The sequence below is a fragment of the Chenopodium quinoa genome, unplaced genomic scaffold (genome assembly GCF_001683475.1).
Source record: "Chenopodium quinoa cultivar QQ74 unplaced genomic scaffold, ASM168347v1, whole genome shotgun sequence".
Classification (NCBI taxonomy): domain Eukaryota; kingdom Viridiplantae; phylum Streptophyta; class Magnoliopsida; order Caryophyllales; family Amaranthaceae; genus Chenopodium; species Chenopodium quinoa.
The window spans coordinates 1,881,710-1,906,902 of NW_018745413.1; the positions used below are offsets into that span (position 1 = coordinate 1,881,710).

At 35.4% G+C, this 25,193-nt stretch overlaps 2 protein-coding genes across 2 annotated transcripts; both read right to left on the minus strand.

The window, feature by feature from the left end:
- Positions 1 to 3,112: 3,112 nt before the first annotated feature.
- LOC110713412 (dynein assembly factor 4, axonemal-like) lies at positions 3,113 to 3,955 on the minus strand. Its single transcript, XM_021891864.1, has 2 exons — positions 3,623 to 3,955; positions 3,113 to 3,484 (listed from the first exon to the last, which is right to left on the minus strand). Exons 1-2 carry the CDS (start codon positions 3,953 to 3,955, stop codon positions 3,113 to 3,115), a joined length of 705 nt encoding a protein of 234 aa, XP_021747556.1.
- Positions 3,956 to 5,235: 1,280 nt separating this feature from the next.
- Positions 5,236 to 9,250, minus strand: LOC110713413. The gene is made up of 10 exons (XM_021891865.1): positions 8,621 to 9,250; positions 8,431 to 8,470; positions 7,892 to 8,337; positions 7,289 to 7,711; positions 6,706 to 7,169; positions 6,482 to 6,576; positions 6,288 to 6,392; positions 5,829 to 5,945; positions 5,643 to 5,672; positions 5,236 to 5,312 (listed from the first exon to the last, which is right to left on the minus strand). Exons 1-10 carry the CDS (start codon positions 9,248 to 9,250, stop codon positions 5,236 to 5,238), a joined length of 2,427 nt encoding a protein of 808 aa, XP_021747557.1.
- Between the last annotated feature and the right edge of the window lie 15,943 nt (positions 9,251 to 25,193).

A 25,193-nucleotide genomic window follows, 5' to 3' on the forward strand; every position in this document is an offset into this window, starting at 1 on the left:
CCCTCACTCAACTCAGCGCAACCACTTCCTCACTATCCTACACCACACTCACCTCGCAACAGCCCCTGTACCTCCCTCACCAACACGAGCTGCAACCACCACCACCTCCAATCAACCCAATTACCAACCACAACAACAACCCTTACACCACCGTCCACCTGCACTCGTAACTCCAACCAGCCATGCCACCAGTCCAACCTTCAATTACAGTAGCAGCCGCGCAATTTCCGGCCATCGCGCAACCCACAACAACAAACTGCCTACACCACCGTCAACAATCAGCACCAGCCGCGCTAGATCACCTTCTAACCCTCAATATCCAGCCACCGCACAACAACACCAGAACAACCCCTCAATTTCAGCCACCCAATCTCCTCATCCACCACAATTACTCAACCCTTCAATCAAGCACCCAAAATCAGATCAAATAGCAAATCAATCGGGTTCGAGCAAACCGTTGAGCGTTCGGTCGAAATGCCAAGAAGTGCCAAAAACAGTCAGGAACTTTTGAGGTTTTGTAATTTGAAGAGGTGTGGTCGAACTCACCCATGGTTCGACCGAACCAACCCCGTAGTTCGGCCACACCAACCCATGGTTCGACCGAACCATTTCACGAGCCTCGCACATGATATTTATGAGATCAAACGGTTGAGATTGCAGATGAAAGATGATGTCTGATGATTACCCTTGATGATTGTTGTTGATGGTTGATAAACGGTGGTGATGTGATGAAGAGGCGCTTCAATGGAGTTCAAGCAGCCAGGAAATCGAAGGAGATGAAAAAAAAAGTCTGATGTTTTTGGGGGATTTGTGGGTTTTATTTTTATTTCCTTTTATTTTATTTCCTTTTCTTTATTTCTTTTCCTTTTCTTATTTCTTTATTTATTTTATTTTCCCCTTTTATTTTCCCCTTTTATTTTCCTATTTTTTCCTAAGTTAGTATAAATACCCATTTTTGGGGTAATTAGAGATTATACAATTATCAATTATACTATTCTCTAATTAGTTTTTAGGAGAGCTTCTCTCTCTAGGTTTAGGTTAGGATTAGGGTAGTTTAGAGAGAGAAAGTAACGTTTTCACCATTGTTGAGTTTGGATTTTGAAGAAGAAATTGATCATCTTTTTCTATAGTCTTTCATCTTCAATCAATGAGAATCTCTAACTCTCTCTCCTCTATTTTTATTGCTTTCTTTTGATTATTATTTTAGTTGTTGGTATTACTTGTTATTAGTTGAGACGATTAATACAAGAGGGGGGTGAATTGTATTAAGTTCCTAATGACTACTTTTTGCGGAATAATAAACAATGCAGATAGGAACTTGCTAGAACACAGATTTTACGAGGAAACCTTCCAGGGCCCAACTGGAAGTAAAACCTCGACCCTGCCTTAGGGATTTCAAACACACAAACTCCAACACGGACCTTTATTTTCACAAGATCCTCACTGGACTTGCTACTTGATAGGACCCTATCCTACCCAATCTAAGTACCACACTTATATTCACTCGTAACACCAAAGTACTACACGTACTGCCAAAGTACAAACTACTTGCACCACCTAAGTACAGAACTCTCAGCCTCACCTCAAAGCTTACAAAACTGTATGTAAAGAAAACAATAAACTCACCCAAATAACCCAACCCAATACAAGTGAACGACACCTAGTATGATAGGTAAGCAATGCACGAAATCCGAAACTAATATGACAAGTTAGAAGCTTGGTAAACTTACTCAATTATAGCACTGTGATTTCTCCACGCATAAACTCACAAAAACCTAAAACCATTTTTCTCTCTACTATTTATACAAGTATCACTCGTATAGAAAGTAGGTTTTCTAAAAGATAAATAAGTTAACTTAACTTATCTTTAAACACGGTTTTATGTAAATCAAGTGGAATAAAATCTTTTCCGGAAAATAAGATTAAAAAGATATTTGTTAAAAAGATTTATCTTTTTAACAAATTGATTTAAAGAAAACAATCTTTTTAGAAAATCTTTTCCTAAAATCTATCTTTTATAATTTTCCATAACATTTTATTTACCAAGCCAACTTGTCACGCTTCTAATAAATTTCGTGCAATAACCTACTTATCATATTAACAATAATCTAGAAGATAAAAACCTTAACTAAATATAATTGCTGCGCCGCGCTTTTAATCAGGTAGATTACTTGGGCTCCAAGCTTATTAAGTTCCACCAAAGAACTTAAGCTTACTTTCTTCAAGTTCCTGTTAGGGAACGTTCCTGTTAGGGAACTCAATTCTTGTTAGAGAACTAGTTCTTATTAGAGAACTCTTCTTCTGATTTGTTTAACTCCTTCAATAAAGATCCTTTCATGTCTTCTTAGTTCCAGCTACTTCTTCCATCACCACGATCAACTTCACCTAAACTAATCAAACACTTGAAAACCTTTAATAGTTGAGTTTGTTTTGGTTTAAGTTCCTCATCATCAAAACATTTATGATTCAACAATTTCCCCCTTTTTGATGATAACAAACTTAAGCAAACTCTAGAAACAAGTTAAATAAAATAGAAGGTCGTATTTTTGTGTTTTTGGTTTATTGACAGAAAGTAAACACACACAGAAATAAAAACAGAAACAGAAAGAACAAAACAAAAACAAAAATAAACAAAGCAAATAAAACAGAAATAAACTAAACTACTATAAACTACTATAGCATCATATCAGAGAAATTTCTGATACTTTCTCATCTAGAACCCAGAACAACTTTAGCCTCCAAGTTTGCTTCTTCTTTTCCCCCTTTTGGCATTATCAAAAAGTCTTGTTTTTCAAGTTATTGAGCATCTAGCCACAGCCCCACAAGCAATTCATCGAGTGTGGGAAACTGAAGGCAGCGCTGCTAAGTTACCTTAAGCAAGTTCAACTTTCCTGCATAAGTGTTCATTACATACATATACACACAAGTATAAGAAAAGTTCCAACTATTCATTAAAACCAAAAGATTTATCATCCTGTTGAATAATTTTAGAAAATTTACAACCAAAATCAATTGTTCAAACACTAAAACAGAAATTAAAATTGTTCATGACTGAAATAGAGAAGCAGAAAATATGCTAGGCTTGGATATAGGCTGAAAAGGGTATGATAGGCTAGGTTTCAAGGAACTCCAGAATTTTCTTGTAGTCCTCCTTTGTTTGTTGTGAAGAAGCTGCCAGATTATCTTCAAGACTCTTGAGTTTCAGAAGAAACTCCTCCTTTTGTTCCTGTAGAGCCTTGTCCTGTTCTCGCTGAAACTTCTTTTGCTCTTGAAGTTTTTTGTCCTGTTTCAGCACCAGCTTCTTGAGCTCTATTAACTCCTTTCCCTGCTCCTGCACTAGCTTTTCCAGAGTTAACAACTGAAGTTTTCCAGCAGAATCCTTCATTTGCTTCTCAACCCTTTCCATCATGTCCACCAATTCTGCAACTTGCCCATCGAGGATACCCTCCTCAACATCCAACTCTAGAGGTTGTTCCATGCTTCTCTGAGGAACAGAACTGGCAGATATCCTCCTACTCTTCCTTACAGGCTGCTCAGACACCTCTTTCTCTTTTCTCTTCCCTGTCACCTTATCTTTCTTTTTCTCTCCCTTCTCTATTCTTTGAATTTTTCCTTTTACTACCTCTAAACTCAGTCCAGCTAGTGTTTCCTCATTTAGCACATTCTCTGGCTTCTCATCCAGAGCACCATACCTACCCTTCAGAACCACTCCAGCATTTTCAAACACAGTTGACAAAATGGCTCCATAGCCCACTTTTGTCCTACTTGGAATACAATGTGCTAAGTGTTGATACATCAACGCAGGGAAATTAACTTTAATTTTCTTAGATAGACAGAAAATTACAGCCATATCCATCAAGCATGCCTCTCCCTTCTTTGCAGTTCTTGGCAAAATGGTTTTCTTAACTAAGTTAAACAACAACTTGTTTAACGGGTTCAAATCATTGTGACTCATGATCTTCTTCCCCCTTTAACCACCTAGGGCTTCAACAATGTCACTAGTCAAGTAATTTCCTACTTTGACACTAGTTTTTCCCTTAATGTATGTTTCATACCCCTCAGTCGGAGTTTTTAGAATTTTACCTAGGGTTTCAACATTTAATTCAATTTTTACACCATCAACTACACAAGAAATTACCCCCAATTTTACTTGAAAATTTGACAGAACTCGGTCACAGCAATTGGATACAAATAGTTTGCTGAATCTTTTGACAACAAGTATTCCCAGCCTTGAAACTTAATCAAATCAAGAAACTCTAGGAATCTATCCTTCCTACACTAATCTAGATCAATACGATGTCCTATAACATACCTCCCTGCCTGTGACTCAAGTTCGGCCTGATCAGTTACCTCCTCTTCTTCATCTTCTTTTTCTGATTCTTCCTTTTCTGAAATGTTGGGTTCTTCTTTGTCTTACTCTCCCTCATTCATCTCTCCTCCTTCTTCGTCATCTTCTTTGGTCTCTTCTGAATGTTTTTCTTGAGCAAACTCGTCAACTTCTTCAATTTGCTCCTCAATAGACTTCTCTCTTTGTTTCTTTCTTTCCACTCTTTCAGCCTTTGAAGGACACTCGAAACAAATGACTCTTCTTGATCATTCTTAGTTTCCACTTCTGTAGGTTTTGGAGATGAGGTTTTAGGATTCTTAGGGGCTTTTGTTGAAGTTGAAGAAGGTTTGTAGTTCACCATGGCTAAAGGCGATGTTTCCTCTTGAATGGTGTTTTCAAAGCTTTGAGAGTTTTCTGATGAGACGATTTCAGCAATGATGACCATTGTTGTTCTAGAGATGGTTTTTAAAATTCAAGAGGGTTTTTACTGGAAAGAGGTTAATTGATTTGACAATGAGGTGAAAGAGGTAGGTGAAATCAGCTTTTAAAATTAATGAAGCGGTGTGAGGGATTTGAAAAGATTTCACTATTCAGTCATTAATTGATCAAATTCAATTAATTTTTCCAATTTAAATTCACAGGATGAATTTGCCAAAATACTTTTCTTTCCAAATTCATTAAATTTAAAAGAAACTTTCTATAAATACACAATTAAAACACGCTTTTTACATATGTGCAATGTACATATTTAATAACTTACACAGTTAAGCAATTTAATGAACTTACCTTTAGTAATTAACAACGGTGACACTTCAGTTATGTTTAGCACACCATAATTGTGCTAAATGCTCTTTTTGCTCTATTTCCAATATTTTTGACTTTGCCATATCTAGGAACTTCAAAAGCAATCAATTCAGCTTGATCATCCCAAGTTCCAGACTCAATTTCTCAAATCTTTCTCTGTTCAAGGGTTTGGTCAAAATATCTACAAGTTGATATTCCGTATTACAAAATTTCAATTTAATATTCCCTTGTTCCACATTATCTTTTAGAAAGTGATGCCTAATGTGGATGTGTTTTACCTTAGAGTGCTGAACTGGATCCTTAGAAATACATATAGCACTGCTGTTGTCACAGTATATAGGCACACACTCAAAAATAAGACCAAAATCTCTAACCTATTGCTTTATCTAGAGTACTTGTGAACAACATGTTGCTGTTTCCACGTACTCAGCTTCAGCCGTAGATAATGCAACTGTGTTTTGCTTCTTGGAACCCTAGGAAACTAAACAAGGTCCTAAAAACTGTACCATACCTGAAGTGCATTTTCCATTAACCAAATCACCTGCATAGTCAGCATTAGTAAAGCCATTTAAATCAAATGAGTCACTTTTAGGATAGAAGAGACACAAGTCATCAATTCCTTTCAAGTATCTAAGGATTCTCTTTACTGCTTTCAGATGAGACTCCTTTGGGTTTGCTTGGAACCTAGCACACAAACCTACACTGAAAGATATGTCAGGTCTACTAGCTGTTAAGTAAAGTAGAGATCCTATCATTCCTTGATACATAGGTTGATCAATACAAGTTCCAGTTGGATCTTCATCCAATCTAGTTGCTAAACCCATTGGAGTATCATTGGTCTTAGCATTTCAAGCTTTTATTTCTTGATCAGTTCCTTAATATACTTTTGTTAATGGATCATGATTCCTTCTTCAGTTTGCTTGATTTGCAATCCAAGGAAGAAATTTAATTCTCCCATCATGCTCATTTCAAACTCTTCACTCATAAGGTCAGCAAAATACTTGCACAAAGATTCATTAGTTGCACCAAATAAAATATCATCAACATATATTTGTACAAATAGGATATCAGTTCCATTTGATTTCAAAAATAAAGTTTTATCTATTTTGCCTCGTTTAAAATCATTTTTCAAAAGAACTTTGATAACCTTTCATACCATGCTCTAGGGCTTGCTTCAACCCATAAAGAGCTTTGTCAAGCTTATAGACATGGTTTGGGAACTCCTGACTTTCAAATCCAGGAGGTTGTTCCACATAGACCTCTTCATTTAGAAATCCATTTTAAAAAGCACATTTAACATCCATCTGGAACAACGTGAATCCCATATAAGCAGCAAGAGAATAAGTAAACGAATAGCCTCTAACCTGGCTACTGGAGCAAATGTTTCTTCAAAGTCTATTCCTTCTTGTTGATTGAGACCTTGTACGACAGGTCTTGCTTTGTTTCTGACAATAATCCCATGCTCATCTAGCTTATTTTTGAACACCCACTTTAAACCTATAGTCTTCTTATTATTGGGTCTAGGTTCTAGATGCCAGACTTTATTTCTTTCAAACTCATTTAGTTCAGCTTGCATAGCATTAATCCAGTCTGCGTCAGTTAAAGCTTCAACATAGTTCTTAGGTTCCATAGAAGAGAGGAATGCATCGAATGCACAGAAGTTTCTAAGCTGAGATCTGGTCTGAGTTCCTTTTATAATATCACTCATGATTGCATCTACAGGATGTGACTTATGATATTTCCATTGCTTAGGTGTAAAATCCTTTACTGGATACAATCTTTCCTGATCATTGTTGACTGGTTCTTCTGTAGGAACTCGTTCTTGAGCCTCAGTTTGAACTTCAACAGGATCTTCCTCATTCTGATTTTGATTCTGTTCTTGAGGAGGAGTTCCTGGTGCATTCTCCATTTCTTTATCTTCATTTGCTTCAGGATTCGTTTGCTCAACAATTTTAACTTGCTGCTTCTGCAATGATGTTGATTCTTCTTCTAGATCTGTCTTGCGTACAAGTCCAATTTCAAAATCATCATCACAATCCTGTACATCATTCAATTGTTCAGTTTCATCAATATGATATGTACAAATTCCTCAACACACATTGTCCTTTTATTATAAACTCTATATGATTTACTATTAGAGGCATATCCTAAGAATACTGCCTCATCACTATGTTCATCAAACTTTCCTAAGTTTCTTTTAACATTATTATGAACAAAGCATTTACAACCAAAAGATCTAAAGTAAGAAATATTAGACTTTCTCCCTTTGATTAGCTCATAAGGAGTTTTGTTGGTGATGGCTCTAACTGATACTCTATTAAGAATATAGCATGTTGTATTCACTGCTTCTGCCCAGAAGTTCCAAGGCAAACCACTTGAGATCAGCATTGTTCTATCCATGTCTTCAAGGCTTCTATTCTTGCGTTCCACCACTCCACTTTGTTGTGGGGTCCTTGGGGCAGAGAAGTTGAGATCCATTCCATGCTCAGTGAAAAATTCATCAAATTTTGAATTTTCAAATTCAGTTCCATGGTCTGATCTGAGATGAATCAGTGGATTACCTGTTCTTCTCTGTTCTTTCTTTACAAAAGCTACAAATTCATCAAACGTTTCATCTCTACTAACAAGAAAGAAAACCTAAGTAAACCTTGAAAATTCATCAACAATAACCACAACATATCTCTTACCAATTCTGATTTAGATTCTCATAGAACCACATAGATCCATATGAACAAGTTCCAAATGTCTTTTGGTGCTTACCATTTTCTTAGACTTAAAATAAATTCGAGTCTGTTTTCCTCTAACAGAAGCATCATACACTTTGTCATACAGAAACTTAATGCAAGGAAGTCCTTCCACTAGTTCCTTAGATCTCAATTTATCATGTAAAGTAAAGCTTGCAAGGACAAATCTCTTGTGCCATAATAGAGGATCATTCTCAATGATACTAAGACATGTTAAACTGCTATTAGGAACCTCGTTAAGATCCACAACATATGTGTTCCCATTACGAGTTTCTTCTAAAATAATGTTCCCAGTGTCATTGTGAATGATTCTGCACTTATTAGAAGTAAATCTTACAGAGTTACCTTTGTCACAAAATTGTGAAATACTTAACAAGTTGTGCTTGAGGCCCTCGATCAAAAATACATTCTCAATTGCATGGGAACTTGACCTTCCTACTTTGCCAATAGCAACTATATCTCCTGTCATGTTATCACCAAAGGTCACAGTTCCCCCATAGTAGGCATCTAGTGAGAGAAATCTAGATTTATCTCCAGTCATGTGCTTAGAACAACCACTTTCGAGGTACCAAGTGTTGTTTTCCCTCACTGGAACCTGCATGAGAAATCAAATGTTAGTTTCAGGAACCTAGGTTTCCTTGGGTTCCTGTGTAACAACAGCAGGTTCATCATTCTTCTTGATCCAAATATGTTCTACATGTTTTTCATTTTTCTGTGTACTCTTTTCTTTCTTAGGACACTTAACCTGTTTGTGTCCAGTATTGCCACTGAAATAACAAACAATACTACTAGGCAGGTCAACATAATTCTTTTCCTTTTGGAACTTCTTTTTGAAACCCAAACCTTCTGTTCTTTTAGTTTGAGCTTTGGTGATCCAATCTGGAACTCTGTATCCTACAGGTTGTTTACCTTTCCTGGATTTCTCAAGTTCCCCCTCAAGTCTTACCTTATCCGCTTTTATATCTTCTAAATTAGATTTTAGTTTTTCAAAATTCGGATATTGAGCAAGTGGAGGAACTTTAGAATCAGAAGTATCAAGACAGAGTTTCATCAAGGATAGTTCCACATTTAACATTATGTTATCATGTTTCAACCTGTCTATAGTTTCTTTCAAATAATCATTATCATCAAACAGACTAAAGAATCTATATTGAATATCAAATTTCATATTATCAACCCACTCACTATTTTCTTTAAAAGTTACCAAAGCTTCATCACTTTGCTGTTTAGCTCTATGCAATTCTTTCAATTCTTCTAGAATTTCTAAAACAACAAATATTAAGTTTTCTTTAGATAAATGTCTAAGTTCTTTTTGAGAAAACCATACCTGAGATTCTAGTTCCTTCAGTTTTTCTTTTTCATCAGTTTTTGCCATCAAGCATAGATGCGCAGTTCTTCTGACGGTTGATCTTCCTCTTCTTCTGAATCTGAATCTCCCCAAGCAGCCAGCATGGCTTTCTTCACATTGTCCTTGATAAATTAAGGCTTATAGACTCTTGATTCTTTGGATTGCTCCTTGCCCTTTTTCTTTCCTTTCTCACCATTTGGTAGTGGACAATCTTTGATGAAGTGATCTTTAGACCCACATTTGAAACAAGTTGTGTTTCTAGAACTTGCATACTTCTTGTTCCTATCAAACTTCTTGTAGTTCATCATCCTTTTGAACTTTCTAACTAGCATTGCCATTTCTTCCTCATCAGCTTCCGATTCCTCTGAGTCTTGAGCCTTAAGAACAAGACTCTTGTTCTTGGAACTTTCAGTATTGGAACTCAGGTGAAGTTCATGAGTCATCAATGATCCAACTAGTTGTTCCATGTTAAACTTCGTGAAGTCCTTGGCTTCTTGCATGGCAGTAACCTTGGATCTCCATCGCTCATCTTGTGGTAGGCTCCTTAAGATCTTTCTTTCCTGTTCATCAATAGGAATGTGTCTGCCAAGGGAATTCAATTCATTAATAATATCATTGAACCTAGTAAACATTTCCTCTATAGATTCCTTTGATTTCATTTCAAACCTTTCATATCTAGACATTAATAAATCAATCTTAGAACGTTTTACCTCATTAGTACCTTCATGAGTTACCTCTAGTAGATCCCAAATCTGTTTAGCAGACTTGCATCCCATGATACGATTATGTTCATGAGGTCCAAGTCCACAGTGCAAATACTTTATGGCTAAAGCATTCAATTCAAGTTTATGATAATATTCCTTATCATAATCAGAAATAAGTTTAGGAACTACCTCGTTCTTATCACTGGTTACAGTTATTGCAAAATCACCAGTTTCAATAACACGCCAAACCTGGTAATTTTCAACCTTGATAAAGATCTCCACCCTGTTCTTCTAGTAGGTGTAAAACTTACCATTGAACATGGGTGGACGTTGGGTAGAATACCCTTCTTCAAGTTTCTCCTTGTAATTCATCTCTCCAGGAACTTACTCAGTAAAGTTATCTGCTTACACATGAGAACCTTGCTCAGATACCAATTGTTAGTTGAGACGATTAATACAAGAGGGGGGTGAATTGTATTGAGTTCCTAATGACTATTTTTTGCGGAATAATAAACAATGCATATAGGAACTTGCTAGAACACACATATTTTACGAGGAAACCATCCAGGGCCCAACTGGAAGTAAAACCTCAACTCTTCCTTAGGGATTTCAAACACACAAACTCCACTATAATAGGGCAAACACCAATTTACAACCTATTAGACACGGACCTTTATTTTCACAAGATCCTCATTGGACTTGCTACTTGATAGGACCCTATCCTACCCAATATAAGTACCACACTTAGATTCACTTTTACCACCAAAGTATTACACGTACTGCCAAAGTACAAACTACTTGCACCACCTAAGTACAGAACTCTCAGCCTCACCTCAAAGCTTACAAAGCTGTATGTAAAGTAAACAATAAACTCACCCAAATAACCCATCCCAATACAAGTGAACGACACCTAGTATGATAGGTAAGCAATGCACGAAACCCGAAACTAATATGACAAGTTAGAAGCTTGGTAAACTTACTCAATTATAGCACTGTGATTCCTCCACGCATAAACTCACAAAAATCTAAAACCATTTTGCTCTCTACTATTTATACAAGTATCACTCATATAGAAAGTAGGTTTTCTAAAAGATAAATAAGTTAACTTAACTTATCTTTAAACATGATTTTATGTAAATCAAGTGGAATAAAATCTTTTCTGAAAAATAAGATTAAAAAGATATTTGTTAAAAAGATTTATCTTTTTAACAAACTGATTTAAAGAAAACAATCTTTTTAGAAAATCTTTTCCTAAAATCTATCTTTTATAATTTTCCATATCATTTTATTTACGAATCCAACTTTTCACGCTTCTAATAAATTTTGCGCAATAACCTACTTATCATATTTACAACTGTAGACACCTAAAAATGTCTCCCCAAAACCAAACCCGATGATGAACAACCTTTCACCGCCATTATTGGTCGGGTTGCGTATTTAATTTTTGGAGTGCTTAAATCCATATTTCTATTTCATAAACCAACCCAATTCCTAGCCCATTTCCCCAAAACATAACTTATTTTCCTCTTTTCGTGCCTTTAAACCCAAAATAATTCATTTCGTGTCCTTTAAAATCATTGATTTCGTGTCCTTTTTATAAAAACGTTTGACCTAGTTTATTTTGGTCCATTATCTGGGTTCAATGATTTAATAATTGGATGGGGATTTAAAACATATTTCCAATGATATATTATAAGCCCAAATCCGAGTTATAAAGAATAAGTTATGGTCAAAATATTAAGCCGAGTACAAACCAAACCTAAGCCCACCTTACCTACGACCAAATGATCATGTGGAGAGTCCAAATGATTTAATCCAATTCCTAAACCAATTAGGATTAATTGGAAGCTTATATAAGTTTCTAAAAGATCCTAATTATCCGTTTTGAAAAGATAAGATTAAAGAGTTTGAAATTGAATAAAACTTTTCTTTTTGAAAATCCTATTTCTATCCGAATTGAAAGACATTCAAAGATAGACAGACATTATTTTCGTGACTCATATTTTTTATCCAAGTTTTATATGGTTTGATAGCCCTTGAAATTATCTTTCCAATGATATATTATAATATCAATTCTGAGCTATAACGGAAAAGATAAGAATAAAATGTCAAACTCTATCCAAAACTGACACTGTCTCACTATTTCGGCTATATCTTTTTTTATACAAAATATTTTAATCTGATTCTAATTGGGTTAGAAAATACACTTAAAGATATTTCCAACGATATCTTATTCATCTTATTTTGATTTCTGGATCAAAAGATATGATAAAAACAAAAACCGTAAAAACTGTTGTCTATCACAAGAGTTTTATCCGATTCGAATTCATATCTTTTCTTGATTCGACCCCTCTTTTTTCCTTATAAATAGAGGTCATATCTCCCATTTTTCAATCATCAACAAGCTTGATCACAAAATAATTCTCTTCTCCCTCTTTAGCCTAAATACTAGCCTCCCTATTCTTCCATAATACTTCCCCTAAGCACTACAAGGAATCCATACAATACCCAAAGTTCTATACTTAAAACAAGGCGTGAAAGGTATAATTGAATGAGGGTTTGGAACAAATCAAATCTACCTTAATTTAATTTAATTTTCATTTTCTTTATATTTTTATTGAAGTTACTAACAATTCATTCATGATGTAGCAATTCAAGGAAGCTCGGAAAGTGAGTAATTAATCACTTAATTACTCTTATTTTTATTCTTGTTTCTAGTATCATGATTAGATTTATTTATTATTTGATTTGAATAACATTATTACTGTTGAATTGCTTCCAATATTAATGTTTATTCTATTATTATTTATTGATCACCATATTCCATATTAAAGGGAATATGTAATTGAAAATCACGCCTAATAAGATAATTTGGACAACCGGTTTAGGTTCCTTTTTAATCTTATTGTTTAATCAAGTGGTCATGATATTTTAGAATTATATGTTGCATTAATAATCAATCAATTTAACATAATAATAGTTTGGAGAAAATTGAATCTTTGTTTTATGCCTTTAAGATCGCAGGAATCATTTTTCACTATAAAAATCGAGTAGAGGCCAATACGGGCGAATGTGACTCCATGACTCACTTCGTACCATCATCCCCGATCCTCATTTCGTGGTTCCGAACCATATGGAGTTAGTAATCTCATGGATTATGAATGGGGTGTAACCTTCACGGGTCAATCGCTGTTGCCTATCGTTGTCCCTTAATCGTGGTTGCCTTTTATGATCCGTGAACGGTTTACAAGTTCCTTAAAAACTTTTTGGCGGCTCCCTACTTTGCTTTGTCCCTAATAGTAATGTCAATTCCCACTTCCTATGATTGCCAAGCATATTCACCACATGCTTTTTACGTAGGCGCACTTCGAGCGACGCCTACAACAATAATCTAGAAGATAAAAACCTTAACTAAATATAATTGCTGCGCCGCGCTTTTAATCAGGTAGATTACTTGGGCTCCAAGCTTATTAAGTTCCACCAAAGAACTTAAGCTTGCGGTCTTCAAGTTCCTGTTAGGGAACATTCCTGTTAGGGAACTCAATTCTTGTTAGAGAACTCTTCTTCTGATTTGTTTAACCCCTTCAATAAAGATCTTTTCATGTTTTCTTAGTTCCAGCTACTTCTTCCATCACCACGATCAACTTCAACTAAACTAATTAAACACTTGAAAACCTTTATTAGTTGAGTTTGCTTTGGTTTAAGTTCCTCATCATTAAAACCTTTATGCTTCAGCACTTGTTAATCATGTTTATTCTTGATTATTTGTTAATTAATCTTGTTATTAGCATGATTAGTGAGTAATTCCCCCATTAAGGGGATGGTTGTGGTGTAGTTGGATCTTGAGGATGTTCTAGGTTTTAGAATTGATTTATTTGTGATTAAAGTCTTTATATCCTTGATATTCTTTAATCTTCTTGCAAGTTCACATTGTTGGTTGATTAAAGGTGAATCTTTGCTAACAAGGAACGGAAGTTGACTTAGCTAGGGTTCATTATTATCGATTATTATTTAATAGTACCTCCTAGTATATGGTTCTAATGTGCAACCATAGAGGCTATGTTAGGAAAAGCCAATTGACCCCGGAAGGCGGCTAGATTGGATCCTTTACTTCGATATTCGAGCATGTTTAGTTCATAATTAATTCAATTTCTATGCCTTTGTTTATGTTCAAGTGAATGCTATATCTAAACCATTGCCCTTAATGTTTTATTTCTTGTTTTAGCATCTTTAGACTTTAGTTTATTTATCTCTTATTCCGGACTATCTTAATTGTCAATAACATTTGGTGGTGTTTATTCGTTCTCTGTGGTTCGACCCCTATGCTTGCCTTATACTCGTATTAGGTTTGTTTAGGTTATGTAAATTGTATTTGATCTAGGGATAAACAATTGACGACGCGTTTATTCCCTTGTCAGCTTACTCCTCGTGTTTTTCATTAACCCAAGATGATGAGCATTGCTTAACTAACAATGAAAAAGACAAAGAAATTATTAAAGGGCACAAATCCCCACCCCTATAAATACAGTAATCATTGATAATGGGAGGGGTGGATTGTGACATAACATTTAATAAAGCACTAAAAGCTCCAGCTTCTCTCTACTTTCGCACTCTACATGTATTCCCTTTTCCATCACTTACTTGATCGTCGGAGGCGAATCTCCGATCACCGGAGATTCGTGATTTTGCAGGTGTCCGAGTCCCGTTGCCAGTCAGAGCGTGACCAGTATCCCGAGGGATACCATAAAACCCCGAAACACTTGAGACTTCCATTGTTTTTGCATGTTCATGAAAATTATGCTATTTTTTTGAATTAAATTGAGTTTAATTGTTGATATTAAGATTTATAGCTAATCTTGTGTACTATTTTTTGCAGAATTAGTGATAGTGGTATCACACAAATTAATGAAAATTTTGGCAACAATTAATGCCGCAAAGGTGTGATAGGAATCAAGAAATATATCTTCCTAATAAATTTACGAAGTTATATGTAGTTTTGTGGACTTCATGTTGGTTTATTGGAATTTTAAAGAAATTTGTATGAGATTTGTGAAATTATTTTTGAGACATTTTTAATTTAAACTGTAATTAAATGGCTATAAAGCTTTTTTTTCAATGATTTTCTGTGATTACAAATTACAAGAACAATGAGTTACTGTTCAAATTTTAGGTTAAAATAATCAAGAAAAAAAATAGTAGTTTAATACTTTAACTTTCAACAAGAAATAAAAAAAATTATAACGGAACCGGGTACCCGTTCTTAAAACCATTTCCCACCAGTTCCAAAAATTCAGGACTCGATGAAACCAGTTCCAAGATGAGTTCTGAAATTCAAGACCCGGTGAAACCAGTTCCAAGACCAGCTGTGTTGAAATCAACCATAATGTAACTAGTTCCACTCACCGCTAGTATACATATTGGCTCTATAAGGTGGTTGAGATGCATTTCACTTATTTAACCTTTCATATTTCCCCTTGAAAAAAAAAAACAATCTTATGTTCTCATATAAACTTAGCTTCTAAAAAAGATGTCGTACGACGAAAGTTTCAACTCTTCTATTTCCTCTTCCCATTATGAAAACTAACTACAACCAACAATATGAAAGACGTATGGATTGTGAAGATGAATAATGAGGTTACTTATTCTCAATCATATCGTTAACAAAATGATGGACGAATTTCTTATTTCCAATCCATTTGAAATCTATCGAATGTTAAATCAAGTTCCAAGGGAACTAAGGATTCATGTTCATAGAGATTGTGAAGATGGACACAATCATTTATGGAATAACTAATTTAATTTGTTGACCCTCTTGCGTCCCCCTACCCTCACCCCACAATTTTTTCGTCTTAGAATTCACATGAACAAACACCTTTATCTCCGTATAAACGAATGTTTAGAAAAACATCATCCATTCTTTCATCACAGGCAAGATGCTACAAGAAGCTTTGGGGCATCGACATTGCAAAAATGAACCGCTAATATAAGACTGATAGCTTATGGAACTGTTAATGATTCTGTAAATGTCTACATTTGAATCAGTGAATCTTTACAAGAGATTCTTTACAACATTTTGTGGAAGGAATTATCTCTTACTTTGTGATTAATACCCTAGAAAACTAAATGAAGAAGATCTTGTCAGACTTTATGAATCGGAGAACGTTGAGGATTTCGAGGCATGTTAGGTTCTACTAATTGCATACATTGGCAGTGATTGTCCACTTTGACTAAAAGGTATGTTCTTTGAAAGAACAGGTAAACCTACATTGTTTTTGAAAGACATGGCATCATTTAATTTGGATCTAGCATGTTTTCTTTGGGATAAAGGTAGTCGTAATGATGTTAATGTTCTTAATAGATCTCTTTTATTTTACGATGTTTTGGAAGATCGTGCACCAGTGCACCACCTAGAAAATATGTTGTGAATGACCGTCATTACGATATGGGATACTATCTCACTAATGGTACATAAATGGTCGGCACTCATTCCTACTATATCATTACTACAAAATGAAAAAGGTCTTTTTTCCATGCTACAAGAAGGTAAGAAAAAGGATATTTAGTGTGCTTTTGGAGTAATACAAGCTTGTTTTCCAATAACAGGTAAACCTGCACTACCTCATGACGCATTAATGCTTGGAGAAGTAATGATAACTTGTACCATAATAGTATAATACACAATATGAATATATGAATAGTTGAAGATGAGAAATACATATAGAACATACTCCGATCCAAATGAATTAATCATATATGCTACTAGGGGTGTACATAAATTAACCGGCCCGGACCGGACCGGAACAGAAAGGTCTGGTCCCGGTCCTTAAAAAAGGTCTATTCTGTTTTTGGTCTGGTCCGGGTTTAACCCGGAATTTCCCGGTCTAGACTGAAAACCAGGTTTTTTATTTTAAAAAAATTAAATCTTTTGGGTATAATCAAGAAACAAATCAAACAATTCATTTTCACTCTCAACGTTCAGTTCTCTCTCCTAAAAAACCCCCAAGTTCAATTCACTCTCACCGGCGTTCTCCCTCACTGGCTTTCTCCCTCACCGGTGACTCTCTCTAACTGGAATCAAATCTCTCTCTGCAACTCCTCATTCATGGTTAGTGTTTTTTTCTCAATTACATTTACTTGGTTGATGTTTTCATGTTGATTTTTTGAATTGTATTACATTTTTTGAGTGTATTTGTATGGGTTTTCGGGTTTCTTTGAATCTGTGGGTTTATGATTTTTTAATAGCTTTGATTCAGGGTTTTTGTTTTTTTAATGCCCACCACTTGTTCGATAAAATTACAACATTTGCTACTAAGCTCTGAAATAATTTGGTAGTTAGTAATTGTGAAGTTATTTGTTGATTTGACTCTGATTTCAATCTGGGTTTTGGTTATTATGTTTTTTTAAGCACAAAGTTGGGTTTGATAATGGAAATTATGCAATTTTGATTGGTATCTGAAAATTCTCTTATGTGATTTGGGTACTTGCATATAGGGCAATTCATATATGATGCTACATTCTAGAAAGAATATTGCTTTGAAATTGCCCTCACAGAAAAAAAGCACTAGATGATATTTAGCTAGAAAGTTTAGCAGCAGATTCTTTAATTATTTAGGGGTAATACATATACATATACATATATAGTAAAATGTCCGTACTGTCCTTTTGGTCAAGAGTTAGGATGATAGAAGTCTGTTGATTTCAACATAATGCTAGCTAGTAGGCAGTAGCACAAGTAAGCTGTAATAATTGTGTTCTGTAGCTCAAGATAATTCCAGTGTGTCTGAATTATCTTCCCTGGCCTAACCTATATCTTTTTAATGTAGGCGAAGAGCTCCCAAACCAAACGAACGCCCGCTTATTCTCAAGACACAGCACAATCACTTAGTGAAGTGGATGTAGAAGAATTGTATGCTACTTTGCCTCCGGGTAAAAAGTTAAAAGTGGGGCGGGAATATATACAAAATAGAAAGAGTAAGAGGACAAAACCTTATTGGGGAGACTTCATTGAGTATGTTGAAGGCGGGAGACTACGAGCGGAATGTAAGTACTGTGACAAAACCTATGCTGCTGATGGAAACCTTAATGGCTCAAAAAATATTTAAAAACATGCAGAATCATATCTTAGTAATCCTACCAATGTAAATAAGGGCAAATATAAACAAACTGAATTGCTTTTTGATAAAGAAAATGATAGTGGCAAATCGAAGTGTGGGAATGTTAACTTAAAAGAGATTAGGGAAGCATTGATTTACATGATTATTGTTGATGAGTTATCTTTTAAACATGTAGAGAAGCCGGGTTTTAAGCACTTAATGCAAGTTGCATGTCAACAATTTACTATTCCCTCTCTTGTGACCATTGCTCGTGATTGTGTAAAGCTCTATTGTAGTGAGAAAGAAAGATTGAGAGAAATGTTTAAATCTTGTCAAAGAATTTCTATGACCAGTGATACTTGGACCTCGATACAGCAAATCAATTATATGTGTCTTACGGCTCATTTTATTGATAGTGAGTGGAAATTGCATAAAAAGATAATCAGTTTTTGTCCAATATCAAGTCACAAAGGTGAGGCTATTGGAAAAGTTGTCGAGGCATGTTTAGAGCATTGGGGTATTGAGGATAAGCTTTTCCCTGTCACTGTTGATAATGCCTCTTCAAATGATGTTGCTTGTATGCACTTAAATAGAATGGTTAGAAGAACCGAAATTTCAGCGGTTTTTAGTGGGTTATCTCTTCCCTATGGAGAGGATTTGAATGATAATGAAAGACCTCACGAAGAAGAATATTGGAAAAAAGTAAAGAGATTGACTTTGTTTTTGAAGGGGTTCTATGTTTTGACTAAACTTACCTCTAGCTCTCATTATGTGACAAGTAATAGAGGGTTGAGTGAGATTGCTTCCATGTATAATATGTTGAATAAGTGGGAGAAAAGTGGGGATTTGAACTTTTAAGCTATGTCTATTGCAATGAAACAAAAGTTTGATAAGTATTGGAGGAATGTGAATAAAATGGACAAGCCTATTTATGTTGCTTCTATTCTTGACCCTCATTGCAAGTTCATACTTGTTGAATTGTCACTAATTGATATGCATGGAAAAGAAAAAGGTTCAAAGCTTGCCAATAATGAGGTGAAGGAATTCACTTACACTTTATTTGATGAATATAGAAACATGTACACTTCTTCTATTTCTCAAAGTAGCCAACAAGGAGACTCGATGCCAATAGATGTTGATGTTGATTTTGATGTTGATGATAGTGCCTTTGGTATAGAAGGAGGTGACGATTACATGAAAAACCTTGGGTATGTGATGAACAAGTTGGATAGGTTCATACATGAATGCATAGGGTTGGAGGAAGAAGAACTAGATGCATTAACTTGGTGGGGTATTGATGGTCATCGCTATCCGGTTCTTAAGTGCATTGCACGTGACATCCTAGTAGTCCCACTGTCTACAGTTGCGTCTGAATCTGCTTTTAGTACGGGAGGTCGTACTCTAGATCCATTTCGGAGCTCTCTAACACCTAAGGTAAAATCCTGTTTTTATTATAATGAGTTTTTATGAATTCGGTTCTCTAGTATTGTATTTCTGCTTAGTGTTATGAACTCAGTGAAGTTCTTATTCTGCTGTGAATAAAATATCTTCTGTTTGTATAGGCTGTTATTAATTTAGTCAGTTGTTTTTAATTTAGTCAATTCTCTGGTATTGTCTTTCTGCTAGCTGTAGCCTTTTATGCTTCACCTAATTTATGTCACACTCAAGTCTAGCTAATATTATTTGATTTTGATATTATAAAAGTATAGATTAATGGTTAATAACATAATTAGTTATCAAATTATGCTGCATTTTCTACATTTTTTGAATTAGTCTATCTTTTCATGTGACCTTGGCCCTTGGGTGCTTAGAAACATGTACTGTACTTGTATAACTTTAGTTGTACAGAATACAAATGTTTAATTGTATAATCAAATTATAAGTACAGTAGGATCAATTTTGTTGCAATGCCTTTGTGGCATTAAGATAACTAATGTAAGATAACTACAATAAACAAATGTATTATGTACAACAAAAATACCTCAGAATTTTAGTTCTACAGAATTTCAAGTGTTTCAGTGTAGTGTACTGTACTATACTAATACAATGTAATAAGTAATTGTTGTCTTTGTTTTAGGATGGTTCAAGCCCTTATTTGTTCACAAGATTGGTTAAGAGCAAAGGGATTGCCAATTATTGATGTGGAGGTGTAGGGAGTATTTCAAGTGTTAATCCTCTAGCTTGAACCCCACTGTGATCATACACTAAAGTACGGTGGCGTCAAAAGGGAAAGAAGATAAAGCAAAAGAGTCGCCAACAAGTTTTAGGAACTTGTAAACCGTTCACGAGGTGAAGGTTACACCCCTTAACGATCCAAGAGATCGTCAACTCCATAAGGTCTTGAACCAAATAGGGTTCGGGGATGAAGGTACAAATCCAACCTAAAAGAGATTGAACCTGCCCTAATAATAGGCCTCTACTTTATTCTAATCGTATTCATGTGCGCTTTCTGACTAACATGCAATCAATAAGATTAACCCTAAACCTGTTTATCTATGTTGGTTGAATATAATGCACAATTAAACTATTATTGGCGATCACTTGAATTATAATCATATTAACCCTAAAAAAGATTATTAATTATCTTATTAAGCGTGATTACAAGTACAAATTCCCTTTAAACATGCATAAAAGTGTGATCAAGCAATAACAATAAATATAATATCAAGAAACATAATAATAATCGTAATCATAATGAAAATAATCATGATAATAATAATAATAATAATCATATTAAAGCATAATAATTGCAAGATCCTAGGCATGATACTAACAAGATTAATAACAAACCCTAGCATGTCACTAAGTAATAAAAATCAAAGTTTCAACCCTAACATGATACTAACATGAATATTAGGAAAGAAAATAGAAGGCATCATAGCAATCATACTTGATATTAAAGTTACCCTAGACATGACACTATGAATCATAATAACAACCTAAGCATGAACTCTATATCATAACATCAATAAAAACCATTAAAGTACTTACTTTGATGCCTCATACCTCTTTATAATAACAAAATACACGCGTTAGTAACTTTAAGGAAAATAATAAACAAAACGATTAAATTAAATAATGGAAAGAGAGATTTGGGACCAAACCCTCATAAATTAAACCTTTCACGTCTGGGCGAAAGCAACTTCGAATATGGCTAGGTGTTTCTAGATCTAATGAATGCAGAATTTTGTATTAGAGAAAAGGCTAGTTTAGAAAAGAGAGAGAGAGAGAGAGAGTAATCAAGATAATCTTGATGAGAGTTGGTAAATTGTAGATGAATGTAGGTTGTGGATGAGAATTGGTGAATGAAAATGGAGTTTTTACGACGTTATTTATAAAGAAAATCAGCCAAAAGATAAAATATCAAAAAACAGAGTTCTGACGCAAAAAACCAAGTTGGCGCCAGACGCTCACCTTAGCGCCAGACGCTAAGATTGGCGCCAGGCGCCAATCGTAGCGTCAGGCGCTACAGCTGGCGTTTAGCGCTGACTCAAAAATCCACGCGTTTTCTTAAAATCAGATAAAAATTGCCGTACAGGAGGATAAAATCGTATTTCCCTCTAAAAATGTTCTTTGACTCTAATTAAAACTCTAAAAAGTCAACAAAAGTCAATTTATCAATGTTAATTGAATTAGGAATGAAAAGAACCTTCTAGAAGAATCCAGAAGAATAAAACCATTCCTAATTGCATTAGGAATGATTAATCTATATTAGGCCCTCCCCAAGATCATTGGGCCGCATATAAGGCTCAAACCGGACCCAGTTCAGTAAATTGGCCATAACTTCCTCAATATTCATCGGAATTGGGCTTATAATATATTGTTGGAAAGCTCTTTTCAAGCCCCATCCAACTAATCTACTATTGGACCCATATCATGAACCAACAAAACTGGATTGTCTGTTTTCTTAAAATAAATTTTCAAAAACAGAGAAAAGAGAAAAGAAATTAAAACTATCCGCAACACTAGACTTTCCACACTTTCACTTCATTCGATTATGATTCGATGTGAAAGGCACTCATCACTGGGTTTGGTTTTTGGGGAGACACAAATGGGTGTCTACAGGAGGAAACTTTGAAAGAGTTAGAGGAAATCGAGAAAGATAGTTATGTTATTTAACACTTTTACTTATTATTATTACTTATTAATTATTAATACAATCTAATATAATCTATTTTTGTTTTGATTTAGATGTGCAATGTGGCGATATAGACAATGAAGTCATTTTTGTAGACTCATTAGTTTGATTCATTTGAAGCGTGTGATTGAAGGGAAAGAAGGGATCAAGCTTCAAGCATACAATCGAATATAATCTATTTTGGACTTTATGTAACTTGTTAAATATGATGTATCTAATAAGTAGATAATTATTATATGAGTATAATTATTTTCCAAAAACAGGTCCTGAAAAACAGGTCAATAGTTTGTCCAAAAACAGGTCTTGAAACATATCATAAATAAGTTCCAAAGGCTGTTATTAAGAATGGAAAGAAAACCGGTCCAAACAGGTCCAAAACCGGTCCGGGCCTGAATTATCAGGTCTAGACCGGACCTGGACCGGCATGTTCAGGTCCTTTGCCAGTCTTTGTAAACCGGTTTATACCGGTCCAAGTCCAACCCGGTTCCGGTCCTGGTCTGGACCGTTGTTCAAACTTGCAATTATAATGTTGCTATTGTAGAAGGAAAAATTGCCCGTAATAATCTCACCTTTAGGTCGTCCGCTAAAATAATCCCACCTTTGGTTTATTTTTAAATAATCCCACCTTTGATATTAATCCGCTTTAAATGGTCCCAACTGGTCAACACGTGTCGGTCTATGATTTGTCAAAAAAATAAAATAAAATAAATTTTAAAACAATTAAAAATATTTTAAAGAAAAAATTAATAAAATTAATAACTATTTACAAACCACCACCGGTCCATGCCTTCCCCGCCGCTGCTGACACCCTGTCCCGTGGCTCCAGTCACCAGGCCCCAGCGACAGCGCCTGCACCGACGTTGGCCTGAACATACTCGAAACCAGGCTCCAAAACCAGCCCAACACGCCTTCTGCCCTCACGAACAAGAAACATCACCCTCAAAAACTCACGCTCCGACGTTGTACACCTCCTCCTGCACGCGAGGACCACCGTATCCCTCCCCCTGAACCACCAAACACCTTCGAAACCATTCCCCGTCCCAGTCCCGACCTCCCGCCCCCTTTCCCCGCCATGCTTTCGCCCCTCTCCTCTTCCTTTGTCCCTTTTCAGCCCATAAATTCATCACGCCAACCTCGAAAATCCCATCTCCTTTTCGGTTCTGGCCTCCCTCCCCTTTTCTTGGCTCGAGTTTGGCCTCCCCGCCTCGATTTCTCTGTTACTCTCCCTGGCCTCGAGCTCGATCCGATCTGCTGCAATTTAGCAATCAAGTGCGGTGCTGGGGCTGGTGGCTGCCTGACTCCCTTTTTTTATTATTTTATTTTAATTAAAAATTTTAGACAGATTGTATGGTGACACATGTACTTTAAAACTTAAATATTTTATTTTTACCGTTATAACCGGTCATCTAGGACCATTAGGAGTAGATTGGGGGTAAAGTTTGGATTATTTAAAAATAACCCAAAGGTGGGATTAATTTTAGTGGACGGCCCAAAGGTGGGATTATTCCGGGCAATTTTTCCTTCTGAAATAGCAACAACATAATTAATTGCAAGTTTGGAAAATTATTACATATTTAATAGAGTTGGTGTTCGTGATGAAGCTTTGTATAAAGACCTGAAAAAAGACTTTGTAGAACATTTGTGGCTCAAATTCGGTGTTAAAAGTAGGCAAAATTATATGCATTAAACGGTGTGTTCTCGTAACAATTAAATCATTATTCTCAAGTTAATCACGCTTGGTATCTTCTAGGGACTCTTGTTATTTATTAGAATATGTATATTTTTTTTATCATTAAGGAATCAAATAAAATAAATAACATGTTAGTAACCACTTAATGTAATAACAAAATAACCCCTAAATAATTGTTTATTTGTTAATTAACAACTAATTACTTTCTAATTCAATGCCGAATTGCTTTAATGTTCTAATTATAAGTCATTTTATCTAATGTTAATGTATACTTAATTGTTTGACTGATTATCAATATTTACATCATCTATCTATTTATATGATTTATGAGAGAGATTGTGTAGTGGAGTAGGGTAAAAGCCGGAGAGATAAAATAAATAACCAAAAATCTATGGGCAACCATTGGGAATTGAGATACTATGCATTGATTAATTATAAAATGATTACAATATAGAAAAATAAATCAAATAAATAATGACCAGAATGATTGTAGTTAACCTTTTTTTTTTGTTAAAGGGAGCAATTAGATTAACATACTAGATAAGTTTTCTGAGTACAGAGCAGATAAGAGTTATAGGACATGCCAGTACATAAAGTATTAGTTTTGCCACGCAGGGCCAAAATGTACATTAGTACCCTCCGAGACACCATGAAACAAAAAGGTGGGAGTCAATTCTAGCTTAACACCAAATTCTAGCCACTGCACATTGGGGTGATTGATACGACTTGATCTAGGAAGAGTCCTTGTAGCTGCCCTGGCTTGATGGTCCACAATTTTCAGCTTCTCTCTTGATACCTTCATCAATTTGCATCCCTGAAGCTCCTGAATCAGCTCCCTGCAAGTAGCATAAATGTGACTAGTTTCATCAGAAGGGGTAGCATGATCATTTATCCCTGAAACAGCTCTTTGACAATCAGACCATATAGTAACATCTATCCACCCTTTGACCTTGATCAGATAAATACCAGCTAGAATGGCTAAGGACTCAGCAATAAGGGGGCTAGTAGCTTGGGAGTGAATAGCAAACCCATCCACCCATGATCCATCAGGGGTTGTACAGCTACAACCAATACCAGCAGACAAAGAATTAAACTTATAGGAAGCATCAACACAGACAACATATGCTGGAAAAAGAGAGACATGAGCAAGGACACTGCTGGATTGGTTTGTTGAGAAAGATTGAGAGAGATAGGTGGTTTCAAGGGCAAACCAGATGCACTGCTTTACCCAGCCCTCAGCTGGGATTGATCTTTTGTCAAAAATCCATTTATTTCTTCAAAACCAAATTTTCCAGCAAGTTATGGAGAAGGCAATGTTCCAGTTGCAGGGGAAAGGGTGAAGGAC

Coding starts and splice junctions, on each gene's coding strand:
- LOC110713413 (XM_021891865.1), bottom strand. CDS start 9,250: ATGGCAAAAACTGATGAAAAAGAAAAACTGAAGGAACTAGAATCTCAG. Junction 8,471..8,620: donor GCAATACTGGACACAAACAG/GTTAAGTGTCCT, acceptor TTTCTCATGCAG/GTTCCAGTGAGGGAAAACAA. Junction 5,313..5,642: donor TAATGGAAAATGCACTTCAG/GTATGGTACAGT, acceptor ATCAACTTGTAG/ATATTTTGACCAAACCCTTG.
- LOC110713412 (XM_021891864.1), bottom strand. CDS start 3,955: ATGAGTCACAATGATTTGAACCCGTTAAACAAGTTGTTGTTTAACTTA. Junction 3,485..3,622: donor TAGCTGGACTGAGTTTAGAG/GTAGTAAAAGGA, acceptor TCTGTTCCTCAG/AGAAGCATGGAACAACCTCT.